This window comes from Furipterus horrens, unplaced genomic scaffold, assembly GCF_987537825.1.
Source record: "Furipterus horrens unplaced genomic scaffold, mFurHor1.1.pri manual_scaffold_2, whole genome shotgun sequence".
In the NCBI taxonomy this organism is placed as follows: domain Eukaryota; kingdom Metazoa; phylum Chordata; class Mammalia; order Chiroptera; family Furipteridae; genus Furipterus; species Furipterus horrens.
In genome coordinates, this window is record NW_028327172.1 from 33402103 (window position 1) to 33416985 (window position 14883).

A 14883-nucleotide genomic window follows, 5' to 3' on the forward strand; every position below is an offset into this window, starting at 1 on the left:
GATTGTTTAAAAACATTTTTTCCTTAGAATTTACTATGAGTGTTCCCATAGTCTTGTCTGAGAGACAGAAGGCATGTATGTGTTTGGGGGGACCTTCAGGGTCTGAGAGCAGAGAGGCCACTGCAGACAGATCTGGTGGTATTCAGCTGGTTCTCCAGAAAGGGCTGTGGTTTTCTGAGAACGAAAGGGTTCCCTTTCCCGTTAGGTTGCAGCATTATTCTTTTGGGGGCCAGAGAGCGGTCTCCCTGGGCAGTTCAGGATCCATGTTCTCAGTCATACTGAGGAATGCACAGTGTTTGGCTATCAAGACCTGAGTCATTAGAGCCAGGGCAGCAGTCATATCTTGAGGGCATTATGTTTGTCTAATAAAACCTTCTTTGCTCACATCCTCATTTCCTTTTGGCATGGCCTGCTTTCTGTTTGGTCACGCACAGTTGCCTAGCCTAATTGGAAAGCAAAGAGCAGAGGGGAAGAGAGAATCTTGGAGAGGCGACTTCATGTTGTCTTGGCTCTGGCATCTTCCTCAGGCTCAGGGCACTTTGCACTTGGGTCCCTTGGCCAGATGGAAAGGGAACTCCCTGCATGTCTTGGCTTCACAGTTAATACCTCTCACGTGCCCAAGCACAGACGAAATGTAGCTAGGAACCTGTTCTTCACACTCAAGGGCAGTTTGATTAGTGACTGAAGTTATATTTGTGAGCAAGTGTAACTCCTTTGTAATGATGGATCTAACTCCCAAGGCCCAGCTGCACACAGACATACAAACGGTCCATGTTTGAAGTGTGTCCCATGTTGGTTTCCTGGGCAAGGCTGGCTCCATGAACTCTTGTGCAGCAGGGACCTGCTCTCTCATTCCCTTGAGGGTTCCCTTGTGTCTGGTGGGGTGAGTGCCTGGGCAGAAAGTCTGAGAGGGGGTGTCAGAGATCTTATGTGGTCATTGTCCAGGGGAACTTCTCCAAGAATTTCTGTCAATTCATAATAAGATAGGCACAGGTCTCTTCTCATTCTGTTCTTATTGCCACATCTCTGCCTTGCTAAAATAGGAGGAACCCTTCCGGGGACAGTAGCTGGCCCCTTATATGGGCAAAAACGGAAATCAGGTTTGCTTTGGTCACCGTAGGGACCCTTTGCTGTGGGTCAGGTTTGCCTGTAGTCCCTTGGCACTGGGATGGATGAACCCAAATATGTGACTGTCAGGAACAGGCACACATGTACTACGCATTTTGGACCAGGATGTTAGTGTCGGGGGAAGTAAATGCTGACAATTCATCTGAGAGATTTCATTTTTGACCATTAGTGACTCTAGAAGCATGTCATTTTCCAGCTTCTGATTGGTTCTCTCGTTTTGTTTTCTCTGACTGGTCCTTACACAGGGTCTGCCTTCCATTCTAGATTCAAATGATCAGACCAGGGATATATATAATCATACTCATTTCTTTATAGGACCTAGGAGCATTGTACAGAGTCAGACAGACCTAGGTGTAAACCCTGGCTCCAGCTCTTTATTCGTTCAACAAATATTTACTTGGCACCTACTATATGCTAGGCATTGTCCCTGGGGATACAGTAGGGAACAAAATAGACAAAGTCCCTGCTCTCATGGTGCTTATATTCTCAAATATATAATAGCAGATAATGATCAGTGCTGTGAATAATCTGTTACCGGATGTGGAAATCTGGAAAAGTTGCTTAGCATCTCAGATCTTCATTTGCCTCATCTGTAAAACAGAGATTCTGTCCCTTCAAAGCTGTTGGGATTAACATGATATTAAACTCATAGACATTCCCCAGAGACACACAGTAGTCATTCAGTAAGTCTGCCCCGCCCCCGTTTAACACCGTCGTCCTGGGTGGATTTGGTGAGGCTCTTCCCTGCAAATTTAAAAGATAGGCCCTTGTTTACAGAGCACAAGTGGAAACATGGTTTTGCCTCTTGTTTGGAAACCACCCCACGTGCCTTTCAGTGGCCACCCCCAGCGCCTCTCCACAGGCGCTTTGCAAGGATACGTGGGAAAGCACCTTGAGGTTTCGCGGCACGTAGTAGGTGTGCAGGGATTCTCAGTAAGGTGTTAGCTCTGTCAAACTTGGGAGTGCCTCTTTAGAGAGACAGGACAGCAGCTTCTTTGATGGGCACACAGCACATTTCATGCCCAGGCCTTAAAGCACAGTGAGTATCTGCACCACGCTGCCTGCTGTTGCAGATGATTTTGGACTCAGTTCCAGTAATCATGTGCTTTAGAGGAACCAAAACACGGACTCCCGTGAGTCTGCCTCTAAGGAAGGAGGGTTTATTTAAAGTCGCTTTCTCGCATAAGCCTTGGGTGCATTCCTCTCCTTATGTGTGAGTAAGATAAGTCAGAAACAGGTACACCTGCAGGGCTTTCCTCTAGGGGACAGACAGCTGTCACTGGGCCTGACTGCACTGAGAAAGAGGAATCCAGCTGTGGCATTTTCCAGCTGTGGACACAGGCAGGGTGGTGCTTAGACTCTAGTCTGGAAGCGGGGAGGACATGGCCTGTGTGTCTTGTTGTTTTTGCTCCTGGACATGAGATGTGTGCTAACCTCTCTGCCCTGGGTTTCCATCTCAATCTTACAGGCTGTGCACACGGGGATGCGAGCACTCATCTATAATAGCTCCCCTGAGCAGTCGGGCATGAGGACCTACTACTTCAGTGCTGACACCCTGGAGGACATGAACGCCTGGATCAGGGCCATGAACCAGGCTGCACAGGTGCTGTCTCGGTCATCAATGAAGAGGTCAGTCCCGAAGGAGGGTCCCTGCCAAAGCACTTCCTACACTAAGTTGGGGACACAAATAAGAACTCTTGAGTGCCCCACACTTCACCCACATTCTCTTGTATTAAGCATCGGCCTCTCTTTGAAGTCCTTTTTACCAATGAATTCTTCTGGAAAGAGAATGCAGCACATATTGCCTGTCATAGCTAGAGGGTCACCAGGGAGTCATCTAGTCCATGCTCGTCATTAAAAAGAGAAACACAAAGGCCTGGGAGGTGACATGACTGCCTGGGATGCGCAGCCTTGGAACTTGGTGTCTGTTTCATCTTTTCTTATGTGTGGTGGAAGGGACAACTGTGGGACACCGGTTTGGGGAGGTTGGAGAGGGCCAGAAGGATCTTGCAAACTGTAAGTGTGCTGCAGATGATGACCCCCCTCCCACCCCCCCCGCTGCAGGTGGCCAGCGGGGGAGCTATCTCCCAGCTGCTCCTTCCCTCCAGTGGGTGAACCAAGGGTACAGTCAGGGATCTTAAAATTCCTGAGTCTGTTGGCTATGGTTGATTTCCTGAGAGAAAAGGCAGAGGACTGGAGTCAGGGGCTTGGTGAAGGCTGGGTGGCCCTGGAAAAGTCAGGGTGTGCCCTTGGCCAGTCCTCACCTGACATGGGCTCCCTTCTTCACTGTCCGGACACCTTGTTCTGCTTTGAGGCCTGTTTGACAATGTCTTCTTTTGGTGAGGCCTCAAACCAAGGGACCTGCAGCGCTTAAAGGTAGGATTTGTCAGGGACTACAAATGGATTTCACATGGTGTGTTTTGGCTTGCTAACCTGTTCCAATTCGTGTGTATGTGATTTTGGTATTAGTGGTAATTTCTAGCTTCATGCTCTTTCTTTAGGTGAACAGACCTTTGGTAGAGATGCTGACCTCCTTCAAGAGGCCAGGTCTACCCTTGGAGCTTCCACAACACCACAGTCGAGTGTTTGTCATGCTGTTTGTTTGTTTGTTTTTGTTTTCCCTTCTACTTTTCTGTATCCTGGGCCTCAGGCAGAGGTCATTTTGGTATCTTCTGCATGACTGACACATAGTAGCTCTCAAGTGTCTATGGAATGAGTGAGAGATTGAGAGAATGGATGAATATGTTGGACAGGACCAAAGACTGCCCTGAAAGTTTCCTTGTGGGCCCTGAACCAGTAACTCTTACCTACAGTGAAGTTTGACTGTACCTCCTAACCTTGTCATCCAGCCTGAAGTTTTCTGTTGTGTCCATAATAATAGCAGGAAATATCTGCTCTTAGCCGGCAGGCACTCTGTTCATAGTGCCCTAGACACTTCCTTTGTCATCCCAGGAGAAGGGGTGACACATTTTAGGCTCCACGTATCTTACTCCTAGTGCATGTGCTGGTCCCTAATACTCACTGTGTCCTGCTTTTTGCTTTATATTTATTTGTTAAATATATATATACACTTAACTATATAATAAATGAAGACCTCAAAAATTCAAAATGGTAAAGCCAAAGATATCCTTCATCTCCTTCCCAAGGTCATCTCTGTTACCAGGTTAATGGGTATCTTACTGTACTAAACTCTTTTATATATATATACAAAGCCCAGGCTCTGTAGCTTCAGCTTCGCTGGAGAGGACACTCCAGCGTCATCGCAAGATGTCGATTCAACACGGGAGGAGACAGATACCGTGTCACTCCCGAGTCGGACTGCACAGCCATTCTCGGCGGTGCAGATAGACTCTTAAGAAGCTACACCATCGTCTCTCGAGACGGACGGCTGCCAACGACGATGTGTGTGTGTGTGTGTGTGTGTGTGTGTGTGTGTGTGTGTGTGTGTTTGTGTGTATGTATATATGTGTGTGTGTGTGTGTGTGTGTAATGTGTGTGTGTGTACTTATAGAAATATATAGATTTTTTGTGTGTTTTTATAAAAGTATGCATGATTGCATCTTGATAATCATTCTGTGTCAGCATATATGGATTGACTTTATTTTTGACTATTGTATGGCATTTCATAGCACCATAATGCATTTAAGCACACGTTAAACTTGGGATAGTTTTTCTCTCATCTTTTACTGTTACAAATAGGTCTATAATGAAAAACTTTCTACAAGCCTCTACGTGTGCGAGTCTTTCAGATTATTGGGTCAAAATACAGTGTACTTAATTTTTTAATTTTTAAAATTATTTTTAAATAACTTTTTATTTTTCCGTTACCATTTATCCCCATTATATTCTTTTCCACCACCACCCTCCCCCAATACAATATATTTTAAATTTTAATGAATATCACCAAGTTGCCATTTAAAGAAAGCTGTATATTTCACTAACGAGAGTGCTTATTTCCCTGGGTCTTTGCCAGTATTCAATATTAACAATTATTAACATTTTTGCTGAGCTGCTGCATAGTATCTGATTATTTTAATGTGTATTTCCATGGTTGGGGGGATCTTTTTTATTTTTTGGCCACTTGTATTTCCTCTCCAGTGAATTGCCTGTACCTATCCTCTGCCTGTTTTTCTCCTGAGCTGTTTTCCTCCTTCTTAGTGCTTCCTTTCCCGCCTGCTCTGAAATCTGACTCACTGAGGATGCAGCTTAATTTCTTGCAGAGGTTGGTTAATGGGATCTGTTTTCCCCTCTTTTGAAAATCAGGATGTTGCTTGCCAGTCTCCAGCATTCTGGCATTTTCCTTGTTCTCTTTGATTCCTCCGAGATCACCTGAGAGGCTTCTTGAGACCATCTCCAAGTCCCCTTAGGGCCTTGGGACGCTGACCACAGGGCCTGGAGCTCAGCCACAGGAGGCTGGGCTTCTCCCGCCTTCCTCCACATCTTGGACCTCTCAGTCTTTCTCCTTTTCATGGTGAAGGCCATTTTCCTTGATGAAGATGTGGGACTGGACTTAGAAGTCCAAGAATTAGCTTGATTTAAGTTGTGTCATCTTCTCCAGTCAGAGAGAAACTATGTCTCATATTTTTAAAGCCCTCTCCTCCTTTATTTTAATTCTTCACTAACTAGAAAGTTTGTTTCTGTTTTGCTTTAAATGAACAAACACTAGCACTTTCTACATTTTACCCCTTTTGTTGTCATTCACAGGGGCCCATTCCATGGTGGGTCTGTACTTGATGTGTGCTCCCCCCTTGTTTCCTCTGCATGTCCTTTTATAACATGAACTCTGAGAGCACCCTGTGTTGCTACACTGGTTTCTTTAGACCAGCAATGGAAAATGGGTTCATTCTTGTGTCTCAACTTTGATCAGTTCATCAGGGCTGGCTAGGGCACTGGGTCAAAGATAACTGGAGAGTGAGACTGGGCTTCACAGGAAAAGGTGCTGTGATGAATAAATGATGTCTGCCTTGAGCCGTTCAGGATTAATTTGCTAGCTGACATCTAGGTATACAGGGAGGGGCAAAGGTGGGTTTACAGGTGTGAGTACATGAAACAGAGTTTATTCTTGTATTACTATTTATTAATTATTATGTTATTTTCCATGCAAACAACTGTAAGCTGTTTTTGCCCTACCCTGTACTTTGCTTTTTCCTACCTGAAGGTTTTATAATTAACTATCAGATTTTGGTTTAGGGGGGTGCTCATTTCTATTGGGCTGCTTTCCCTTGTAGGGCCTCAAGCCCTAGATTTTGTATTGTCCCTAGATTTTCTCTGAACTTTTAAAATTTGTTCTTATTATGCTCTTAATGAACTCTCAAGATCCCATAATCATGTTTTCCCAAGGTTTCTTCCTTAAAAAAACAAAAAAGAAAAACAATTTGTTCTACCTTCTGAGTCAGAATAAAGTCAGACTAGCACATCCTCTTAACTTTCTGAGAGATGAAATTGTCAGCCAAGCAAATCCAGACTTAATAAATGTTCTGTTTTATTTTTTCCAGAATAAGATGTTCAGACATTTGGTTAGTTAGAATTATTCATCAGGCAGAACTAAATCTTGCCTCTCCTCCAATTTGAGGATCTGCCTTAGAAAACTTCCATCTCTGCTAAGTGTGTGGTCCCAATAGCAGTGCTTTGTTCTCTCTCCTCTCCTTGATTCCCACCCAAATGCTTCCATTCTTATTCATACAGGCAGATGCTTTCTGTATGAATGTGGTGTATTAGGACTCCTGATTCCAGGTTATAGAAAATGCAGATAAATTTACCTTAAGGGGGGAATTTATTGGTTCCCTTCACTGAGAAGTTCAGGATAGATGTAGCTTTAGGAACAGCCAGGTTTAAGGCTCAGGTAATATCATTATAAGTCATTCTCTGGGCTCTGCCCACCTTTGGGTTGGATTCATTCTTGAACTCCATATGCAGGTCCCTGGCAGATCTAGGATCTGGTGGCAAGGTAGCTGCAGTAGCCCCAGTCTCATGTCATCCAGGTTCAAGTCCAGCAGGAAAACACTAAGTCTTGTCCAGAAGCACAGAGATCCATTATGATTGAACAGCTTAGATCACATTTATACCCTAAACCAGTGGTTCTCAACCTTCCTAATGCCACGACCCTTTAATACAGTTCTTCATGTTGTGGTGACCCCCAACCATAACTAAAGCATAGTGATTAATCACAAAAACAATATGTAATTATATACGTGTTTTCCGATGGTCTTAGGCGACCCCTGTGAAAGGGTCGTTCGACCCCCAAAGGGGTCGCGACCCACAGGTTGAGAACTGCTGCCTTACACCATGTACTGTGGCCAGGGAATACACATGCTAATTGGCACAGGCTGGGATACATGTCTCACTGATGAGGATCAGACCACGGGACCGAGAGTGAGGACAGGTGGATGCCCCGGTGACATTAGGGCTGTGGGCAAAGGAAAGAGAAATGACTTGCTTGATGAGATAAAGGAGGCATGAGCAACCAATGTCCATCCAGCTGATCAACCCCGTACTTCCTACTATATTAGTTTCTTTTAAGTATCTCCTCCCGGAGCTTGGTCTCTGAGGTCAGGTAGACCCGGGTTCAAATCCCAGCTCTGCTGCTTTCTGGTCGTGTCACCTGTGCATATTAGGTGTGCTTTTTAAACCTCAGCTTCTTTTAGTCTTAGGGTTGTTGCAAGTATTAAATAAATGAATGGATGGATAAAGTGCTTACTGAGATGGTGCCCAAGAGGCAGCAGATAATCTGCATCACATATGCTGGCTTCCGCAGGGTTTGGTTTAACAGCATCATTGGCTTTTCCTTCCTTACACCCTTCTAGTATCATCGTTAATCCTCTGATCACATTGATGATGAGTTTCCTGTGAGCAAATTGCACTCCCTTCCTTGCCAGGATGCCCCTCTAACAGTGTGGACTGTGGTCCAGCAACCCAGGCTCCTGCAGCAGTGCCCCTCAGCCTGCTCTTTGCCTCCCTTCTCCTCCAGCCTCTGCCGATGACCCAGGAGCAGAGCTGTGCACCCTCACTGAACCTGCTTCCTTTGTCCTCGTTTCCTCTGTAGGCTTCAGTGTCCCTTGATAGACATTCATTCAAGTATTCTTGAGACACTACCCCCTCCAAGCTGTAAGGGTCACCAAGCATTGCTGCCTGCTGCCTCCTTCTGCTCATCATTTTTTCTTATTTCCATGTTCTTCCACATGCCAGAGTTGGACTCTGATTTTTAATTTCCTACAGTCTCCTTGAAATCCATCTTCCGAACTCTCCTGCTTTTTCTCTCTTATCTAAGGAGGCCTGTCCCCTCTAACAAGCTAGAACACTAAGCAAGGAGGTCAGCTTGCCTTCACAGCTCACCAAACTGACAAGAGACTCAGATAGCAGGGCCTATTGGAAGGCAACTTATCTTTTTTCTCAGTTTCCCAATTTCTGGTGTAACTATATAGTCTTGTCTTGGGACTGAAGGAACTTAGAGAGTCTAGTTCCCTTTGGAGTAAAATCCAACTTCCTTAGCAGGGCTTTTGAGCAATATGTGGGTCTGGTCCCTACAGGCACCTTTGGCTCACACCTTGCCATTCCCCATTCTCTATGCCCCAATCACACTGAATTTCTTAAATTGGGTGCATTTGTTCATGCAGTCATTCATTTAGGGGCATTTTGTGTCAGACTGTTAAAAATGCTGAGACATACAGCCATGTTCAAGAGAGAGGTAAAGTCCCATGTGTTCTTGGGTGGAGGTGGACGAGACAGACCATAAACAGACAAACAAATCAATAAGATGACTTTCTGTCATGATCTATGCACAAAGATGCAGTAGAGTAGGGTGATGGGGTAGGGAAGGACTAGAAAGCAGGGCATAGGGTGGTCAGGGGTGGCTTCTCTACATGAGGATGATGTAGGTGTGAGGCCTGATTGATACAAGAAAGTCACATATGCAAAACTCTGAGGAAGAGGGTTCTGGGCAGAAAGAATGGCACTTATGACAACCTTAGGTAAGAATGAGCTTGGTTTGTTCAAGAAACAGAAACTGGGGAGTATGGCAGAATCCAAGAGAACAAGGGGTAGAATAGACTGATGGCATCTGGGCTGTAGATAGGGGTCCATCTCAGGAGGCACTAGGATCCCTCTGGGCCTTGCTCAGTGGCTGCCCTGGTCCTCACCCTTATTAGGACAACTTCAGCACTCCCTTCAGACCTTAGCCTAAATATATTAGGTTGGGCAAAAAGTCCATTCAGTTTTTTCTGTAAAATAAAAGACATTTTTCATTTTCACCAATGGCTCTATTGATTTGGATATTTTGAGTATGTTGGCTCTCCCCCACATGGTATAATGCTGATTGTTCTCAGTTAATGTCTTGATCTGATCATTATCAACTTCAATTGGTCTACTGACCATGGAGCATCATCCAATGAGAAAGCTCTAGCACAAAACGTCACAAACCACTTTTGATACATTCGATCAGTCACAGCACCTTCTCCATATGCTACACAAATCTTTTTTGCATTTCAGTTGCATTATTACCCTTCTTGAAAGAATATAGCAAAATATGCTGCAAATGTTGAGTATCTTCTTCCATCTTCAGTATTAAAATGGCTACACAAAGATTCCCCAATTTTGATAAGTTCTTTTTTTAAATGCACATTGATATGACATCTGTCACAATACAATCTTAACAAAATTATTTCGAATGGCATTAAAAACAACTAAACACTTACTAGAGCCATCTTAAGGGGAAAAAATGAACTTTTTGGACAACCCAGTATTTCCTCCTCCTCTGGTCCTTCAGTGTGTTAGATGCTCATTTGTAGTGCTCTGGCATTCATTATGCATAAAACTTTTACACTAAAGTTATGTTGGCCTGCTTTCTTATTGTTGCCTCTACTGGACTGTAAGCTCCTTGAAAATGAGAACAGTGCCTGATACATAGTGAATGTTCAGTGAATGAATGGGTACATGAGTGTTTGGCTGGCTGGGCATGTGGATGGGTAGATCGATGAACAAAACAGCTATCAAAACTCTACCTGAAAGATGTGTAAATAAGGGTTTGGGATGTTTCAGAGCAATCTGAGCACCATGGTGGGATGGACGTCTGGGGAATCAGTCTGCTCAGAAATGGTCCCAATATTTCTGGCTATCTGCAGTCTCTTCAGAGAACTAAATAGTTGGCCTTCTAATTCTGATCACTTTGGGTAAAGTGTAGCAGGAATACCTGGGACCCTTGGCAGAAGTAATTCATAGAGACAACTTCCGGCCAAGATGGAGACCTAGACAGATACGCTGTGTCTCCCTCCACAACTAAGAAGGAATACAACTACCTCAGAACTATAGAAAATCACAAGTTCCAGAAAATCAAGCTGCATGGAAGCCCAACAAACAAAAATATAAAGAAGAAATACTCATCCAGACAGGCAGGAGGGGCAGAGCTGGGGCAGAAAGGATGAGGTGTGGTGGTGGTGGCACCGGATGCAGTGGCAGGCCAGCAGAACGTGCAGTCAAACATTTAAAAAAGTCAAGAGGGACACCTGGGGACCACTCCCAGCACTAGACCCAACTGCACACCTCATGGTTCCAGTGCTGGGGACAGTGAGGCCTCATTGCTTCTGACTGTGCAAACCAATTGGGGCAGAGACAGAAACTGCTGGTCTCTCAGCGGAGTCCGCTTGTTTAAAGGGCCGCCAGGGTCCTGGAATATCCGCACACCCACCAACTCTAGGAACAGCGACCAGGGCAACAGCTAGAGAGGCGCCAGGCCCATATAAAAGTGGGAGAAGTCCCTGGAAAAAGGGCGAGTGCTGAGCAAGTAGCATTGTACTCTCTCAGACACCTCCCCGACACACAGTGCCACAACATGGTGAAATGGGTCACCCTGTACTGACAAATATCTAAGGCTCCACCCATTACAACATAACAGGTGCAACAGCTCTACCTAAGAAACAGGCAAATGCAGGAGCCTGTCAAGATGAGGAGACAGAGAAGTATGGCCCAAAAGAGGGAGTGGATCAAGGTTCCAGTGGGAGAACTAAGCAGCGAGGAGATAGCCAACCTAATAACAAGGAGATAGCCAACCTAACAGAGGCAGAGTTCAAAACATTGGTGATAAAGATGCTCACAGACTTGACAGATATGCTTAAGTATGGCAAACACATAAAGGAAGAAGTGGAGGCTATGCTAAGTGAAACGAAGGAAAATCCACACAAAACCAATGGTGAAGAGAAGGAAACTGGGGTTCACATCGATGATTTGGAACATAAGGAAGAAAAAAACAGTTAACCAGTGCAGAATGAGGAAACAAGAATTGAAAAAAATGAGGACAGGCTTAGGAATCTCTGGGACAACTTTAAACATGCCAATGTCTGAATCATAGGGGTGCCATAAGGAAAAGAAGAAGAGCAAGAAATCAAAAGCTTATGTGAAAAAATAATGGAGGAAAACTTCCCAAATTTGGCAAAGGAAATAGACAAAAGTCCAAGAAACACAGAGAGTCCCAAAGTAGCTAGACCTAAAGAGGACCACACCAAGATACATCATAATTAAAATGCCAAAAGTTAAAGATAAAGAGAGAAGCTTAAAAGCAGCAAGAGAAAAGCAGAGAGTAACCTACAAAGGGGTGCCTATAAGAATATCAGCTGATTTCTCAAAAGAAACTTTGCAGGCAAGAAGGGACTGGCAAGAAGTATTCAAAGTGATTAAAAGCAAGGACCTACAACCGAGACTACTCTGTCCAGCAAAGCTATCATTTAGAATGGAAGGGCAGATAAAGTGCTTCCCAGACAAGGTAAAGCTAAAGGAGTTCATCATCACCAAGTCATTATTATATGAAATGTCAAAGGGACTTATTTAAGAAAACAAAGATCAACACTATGAACATTAAAATGACAACAAACTTACAACTATCAACAACTTAATCTAAAAAATAAAAACAAAAACAAACTAAGAAAACCACCAGAACAGGAACAGAATCATAGGTGTGGGGATCATTTGCAGGGTTATCAGCAGGGAGGTGGAAGGCGGAGAAATAGGGAGATGGTGCAGGGATTAAGAAGCATAATTGGTTGGTACAAAATAGACCGGGGGAAGTTAAGAATAATACAGGAAAGGGAGAAGCCAAAGAATATATGCATAACCCATGGACATGAACTAAAGGGGATGGGATTGCTGGAGGAAGCGGGGGGACTGGGAAGAGGGGACCTAAAGGAAAAGAAATTGGGATACTGTAACAACATAATCAATAAAATATACTTTAAAAAAATTGTAGACATGTTTTTCAGCCAGATGCAGGCTTTGGGGTCGGATCAGGTGGGGTTTGAGTCCTGCTTACATCACTGGTTACCTGATCCAAGGCACGATGGTTAACCTCTCTGAGCTTCACTTTTGTTACCTGTAATGAAAGAGTAATGCTATCTCTAGCCTTGTGGGTTTGCACACTGATATAAGAGGTCATATACATGATGTGCATGACTCGGGGCTTTGCAGTTCCTGAGTGCACCTGCAGTGGTGTGTGCTGCTGCCGTCGTCCCCGTCCTTCAGTAGAGGTCATTTATTGTAAGGAATCTGGTACTCATGTGAATGCCCTCAGCCTCTCCAGTTGACAGTACTAACCTTGCAGGATATTTGTAGGGATTAGAGGTGGGCTATGTCTAGCGTGTAGGACCCAACTTAGGGTAATAATAACCAAGCATTGGCCACAGAAAAATGAATGACCCAGTACCGTGACCACCATCTAGAGAGATGAAAAGTGAGTGAGCTTGGCGTGAGCCTGAGCTTCAGGCTAGCTCAGGGGGAGCCGGGGCAGCTGAGCATGACTTGCTTGGGCAGAAGGAAGAGGGAGGGACTCTCCAGGCAGGAGACCTGGTCAGCAGGGAAGATCTTTCCTTTTTTCTTTGTCTGGTTCATCAGTCCTTACAGCCTCACAAGGGACTTTGCCATAGTCAGTCTGCTGGGGCAAGAAGCACCTCCGCTTGGCAGTCTGGTGTTTCATTTATTCTTCAGGCTCTCTGCCCTCTAGGGGAGGACAGGCTGGAGAATGGGAGTGTGTGGTCAGGGCTGCCAGGCCCTCTATTGTTCACTTAGAGCCAGGCATGAAAGGTAGCCGGGTATCTTTTCCCTTCCCAGGGGGACTGACCTATTTAGCTCTGGGGAAAAGAAGAAACCAACTCCTGTCTTCGTTGCTCTCCAGCCACTTTCTTCCTCAAGTGCTAGGAACTAATTCAAGTGAGCAAGCCTGCCTTAGGGCTCCCTAGAGACTTTGAGTCCCTTTCTCTTTAACCTTTTGTACATCTATGGACTGTGCTCAAGGTGGGTTCTGGCTTTTAAGCTAACCATCCTCTTGAGACTGAGGGTCAGTGCTCAGGACTCAGTACCTGTCAACACAGGCTGAGCTGGTTTCCCAGGACATGACTTCTGCCACCTGACCTGGCTCAGACCAGGCTCTCCAAGAATATCCGGGGCCTGGCCCTGGTTCTTGGGCTGCTAGCTTGGTTGTTTAGGTAAGGAGAATGGGCAGGGATCATCCAGTGGGACTGCAGCAGGAGGTCCAGCCAAGTCCTGCTACAGGCTGTCATTCTTCTGCCCACATGAGTCTTTAACATGTTTTAATGTGTGGGGCATGCATTTAGCATTAAGATAGAGGGAAATATTATTCTTTGCTTCCTGGTGAGAGAAAGGGTTTGGGATCAAAATAAAATGATAATCAGTGCACAATTGGTTAGTATCATGTTACCTTCCAATTTCTTGTGAAGAAAAGGGGTATGAGAGATGTATATCTGGCCTGAGATGTGTTTTCTTCCCTCTTGCAGGAGAAACAAGAATTTGCTCGAAGTAGACATACAACAGTGCTTTTATGTGCTGAAAATGGTGGGGTTCAAACCCTGCAGATAAAAAGCTTTGCCCCTAAAGCAGTTAGGGATTGCATTTGGTTGCTAGTCATGGAACAGCCCAGTTTAGGATGGCATCCTCTAATTGCATTTCAGTTTTCTCACATAACAGGAGCCCAGGCTGCTATAGTAGCTCCATGACACCATCACGAGCCCGGGCTCTTCCTTTCTACCCACGTTTTAACAGGTGGCTTTCATTCTCATTTTTGTCACCTTGCTCTCCAGCACAGAGTCTAAAATCCAGGCAGGAAGAAAGGAAGGGTTGCCTAAGCCAGCTAATTGTGCCTTCTTCTAAAGACTTTAAGATGTCTGTGTACATCTTATGGGCCAGATCTCTGTTACATGATCACCCTCAGTTCCAAGGGAGGTTGGGAAATGTAACTTTTTTGCTGGGTGTATAGCTGCTTTGAAAAAAGTGGGATAAGGAAAGAGGAGAGAGAGTCAACACATCTGTATTTGAAGGCACACTGTGTACCAGACACTTGCTGTGCTTATTCTGTGTATTGTCTTCTTTACTCCTCCCAACAACCCAGGAAGGCAGGAGCTGCCGTCCTCATTTTGCATATGAGGAACCTGAAACTAGAAAGGTCAGGGACTTGTTCAGGGACGCCCAGCTTATATTGGGGTGAAGCCAGAACATGAATCCAGGTCTGACGGGCTCTAACTCCTATGCCCTCTGGGTTTGTTGTGCTCAAGAAGTGGCCCAAAGGGTCACCGAATGTCAGGAATTTCTGACATTTTGAACAAGAATTGATTCCAGGTACATCCAATGATAGTCATGACCTACACCAGAAAGGCTGTGTCATCTTACCTGAACATCTATGCCCTGCATGGCCAGCTTCTCTGAGTGACACAGTCATTGACAGCCAAGTGGTGCTTCCTTCTTCCCATCACTGGGCTAAATCAA

General features: G+C 45.0%; 1 protein-coding gene across 9 annotated transcripts in view; it reads left to right on the forward strand.

Moving 5' to 3' along the window:
• PLEKHA7 (pleckstrin homology domain containing A7) overlaps positions 1 to 14883 on the forward strand; it is a 202252-nt gene that overhangs the window by 141061 nt on the left and 46308 nt on the right. For all 9 annotated transcript variants that reach the window (XM_090263639.1, XM_090263572.1, XM_090263581.1 and 6 more), the window contains one exon: positions 2597 to 2757. In XM_090263639.1, the coding sequence (XP_090119765.1) occupies positions 2597 to 2757 (161 nt within the window). The remainder of the gene's footprint in view (positions 1 to 2596; positions 2758 to 14883) is intronic.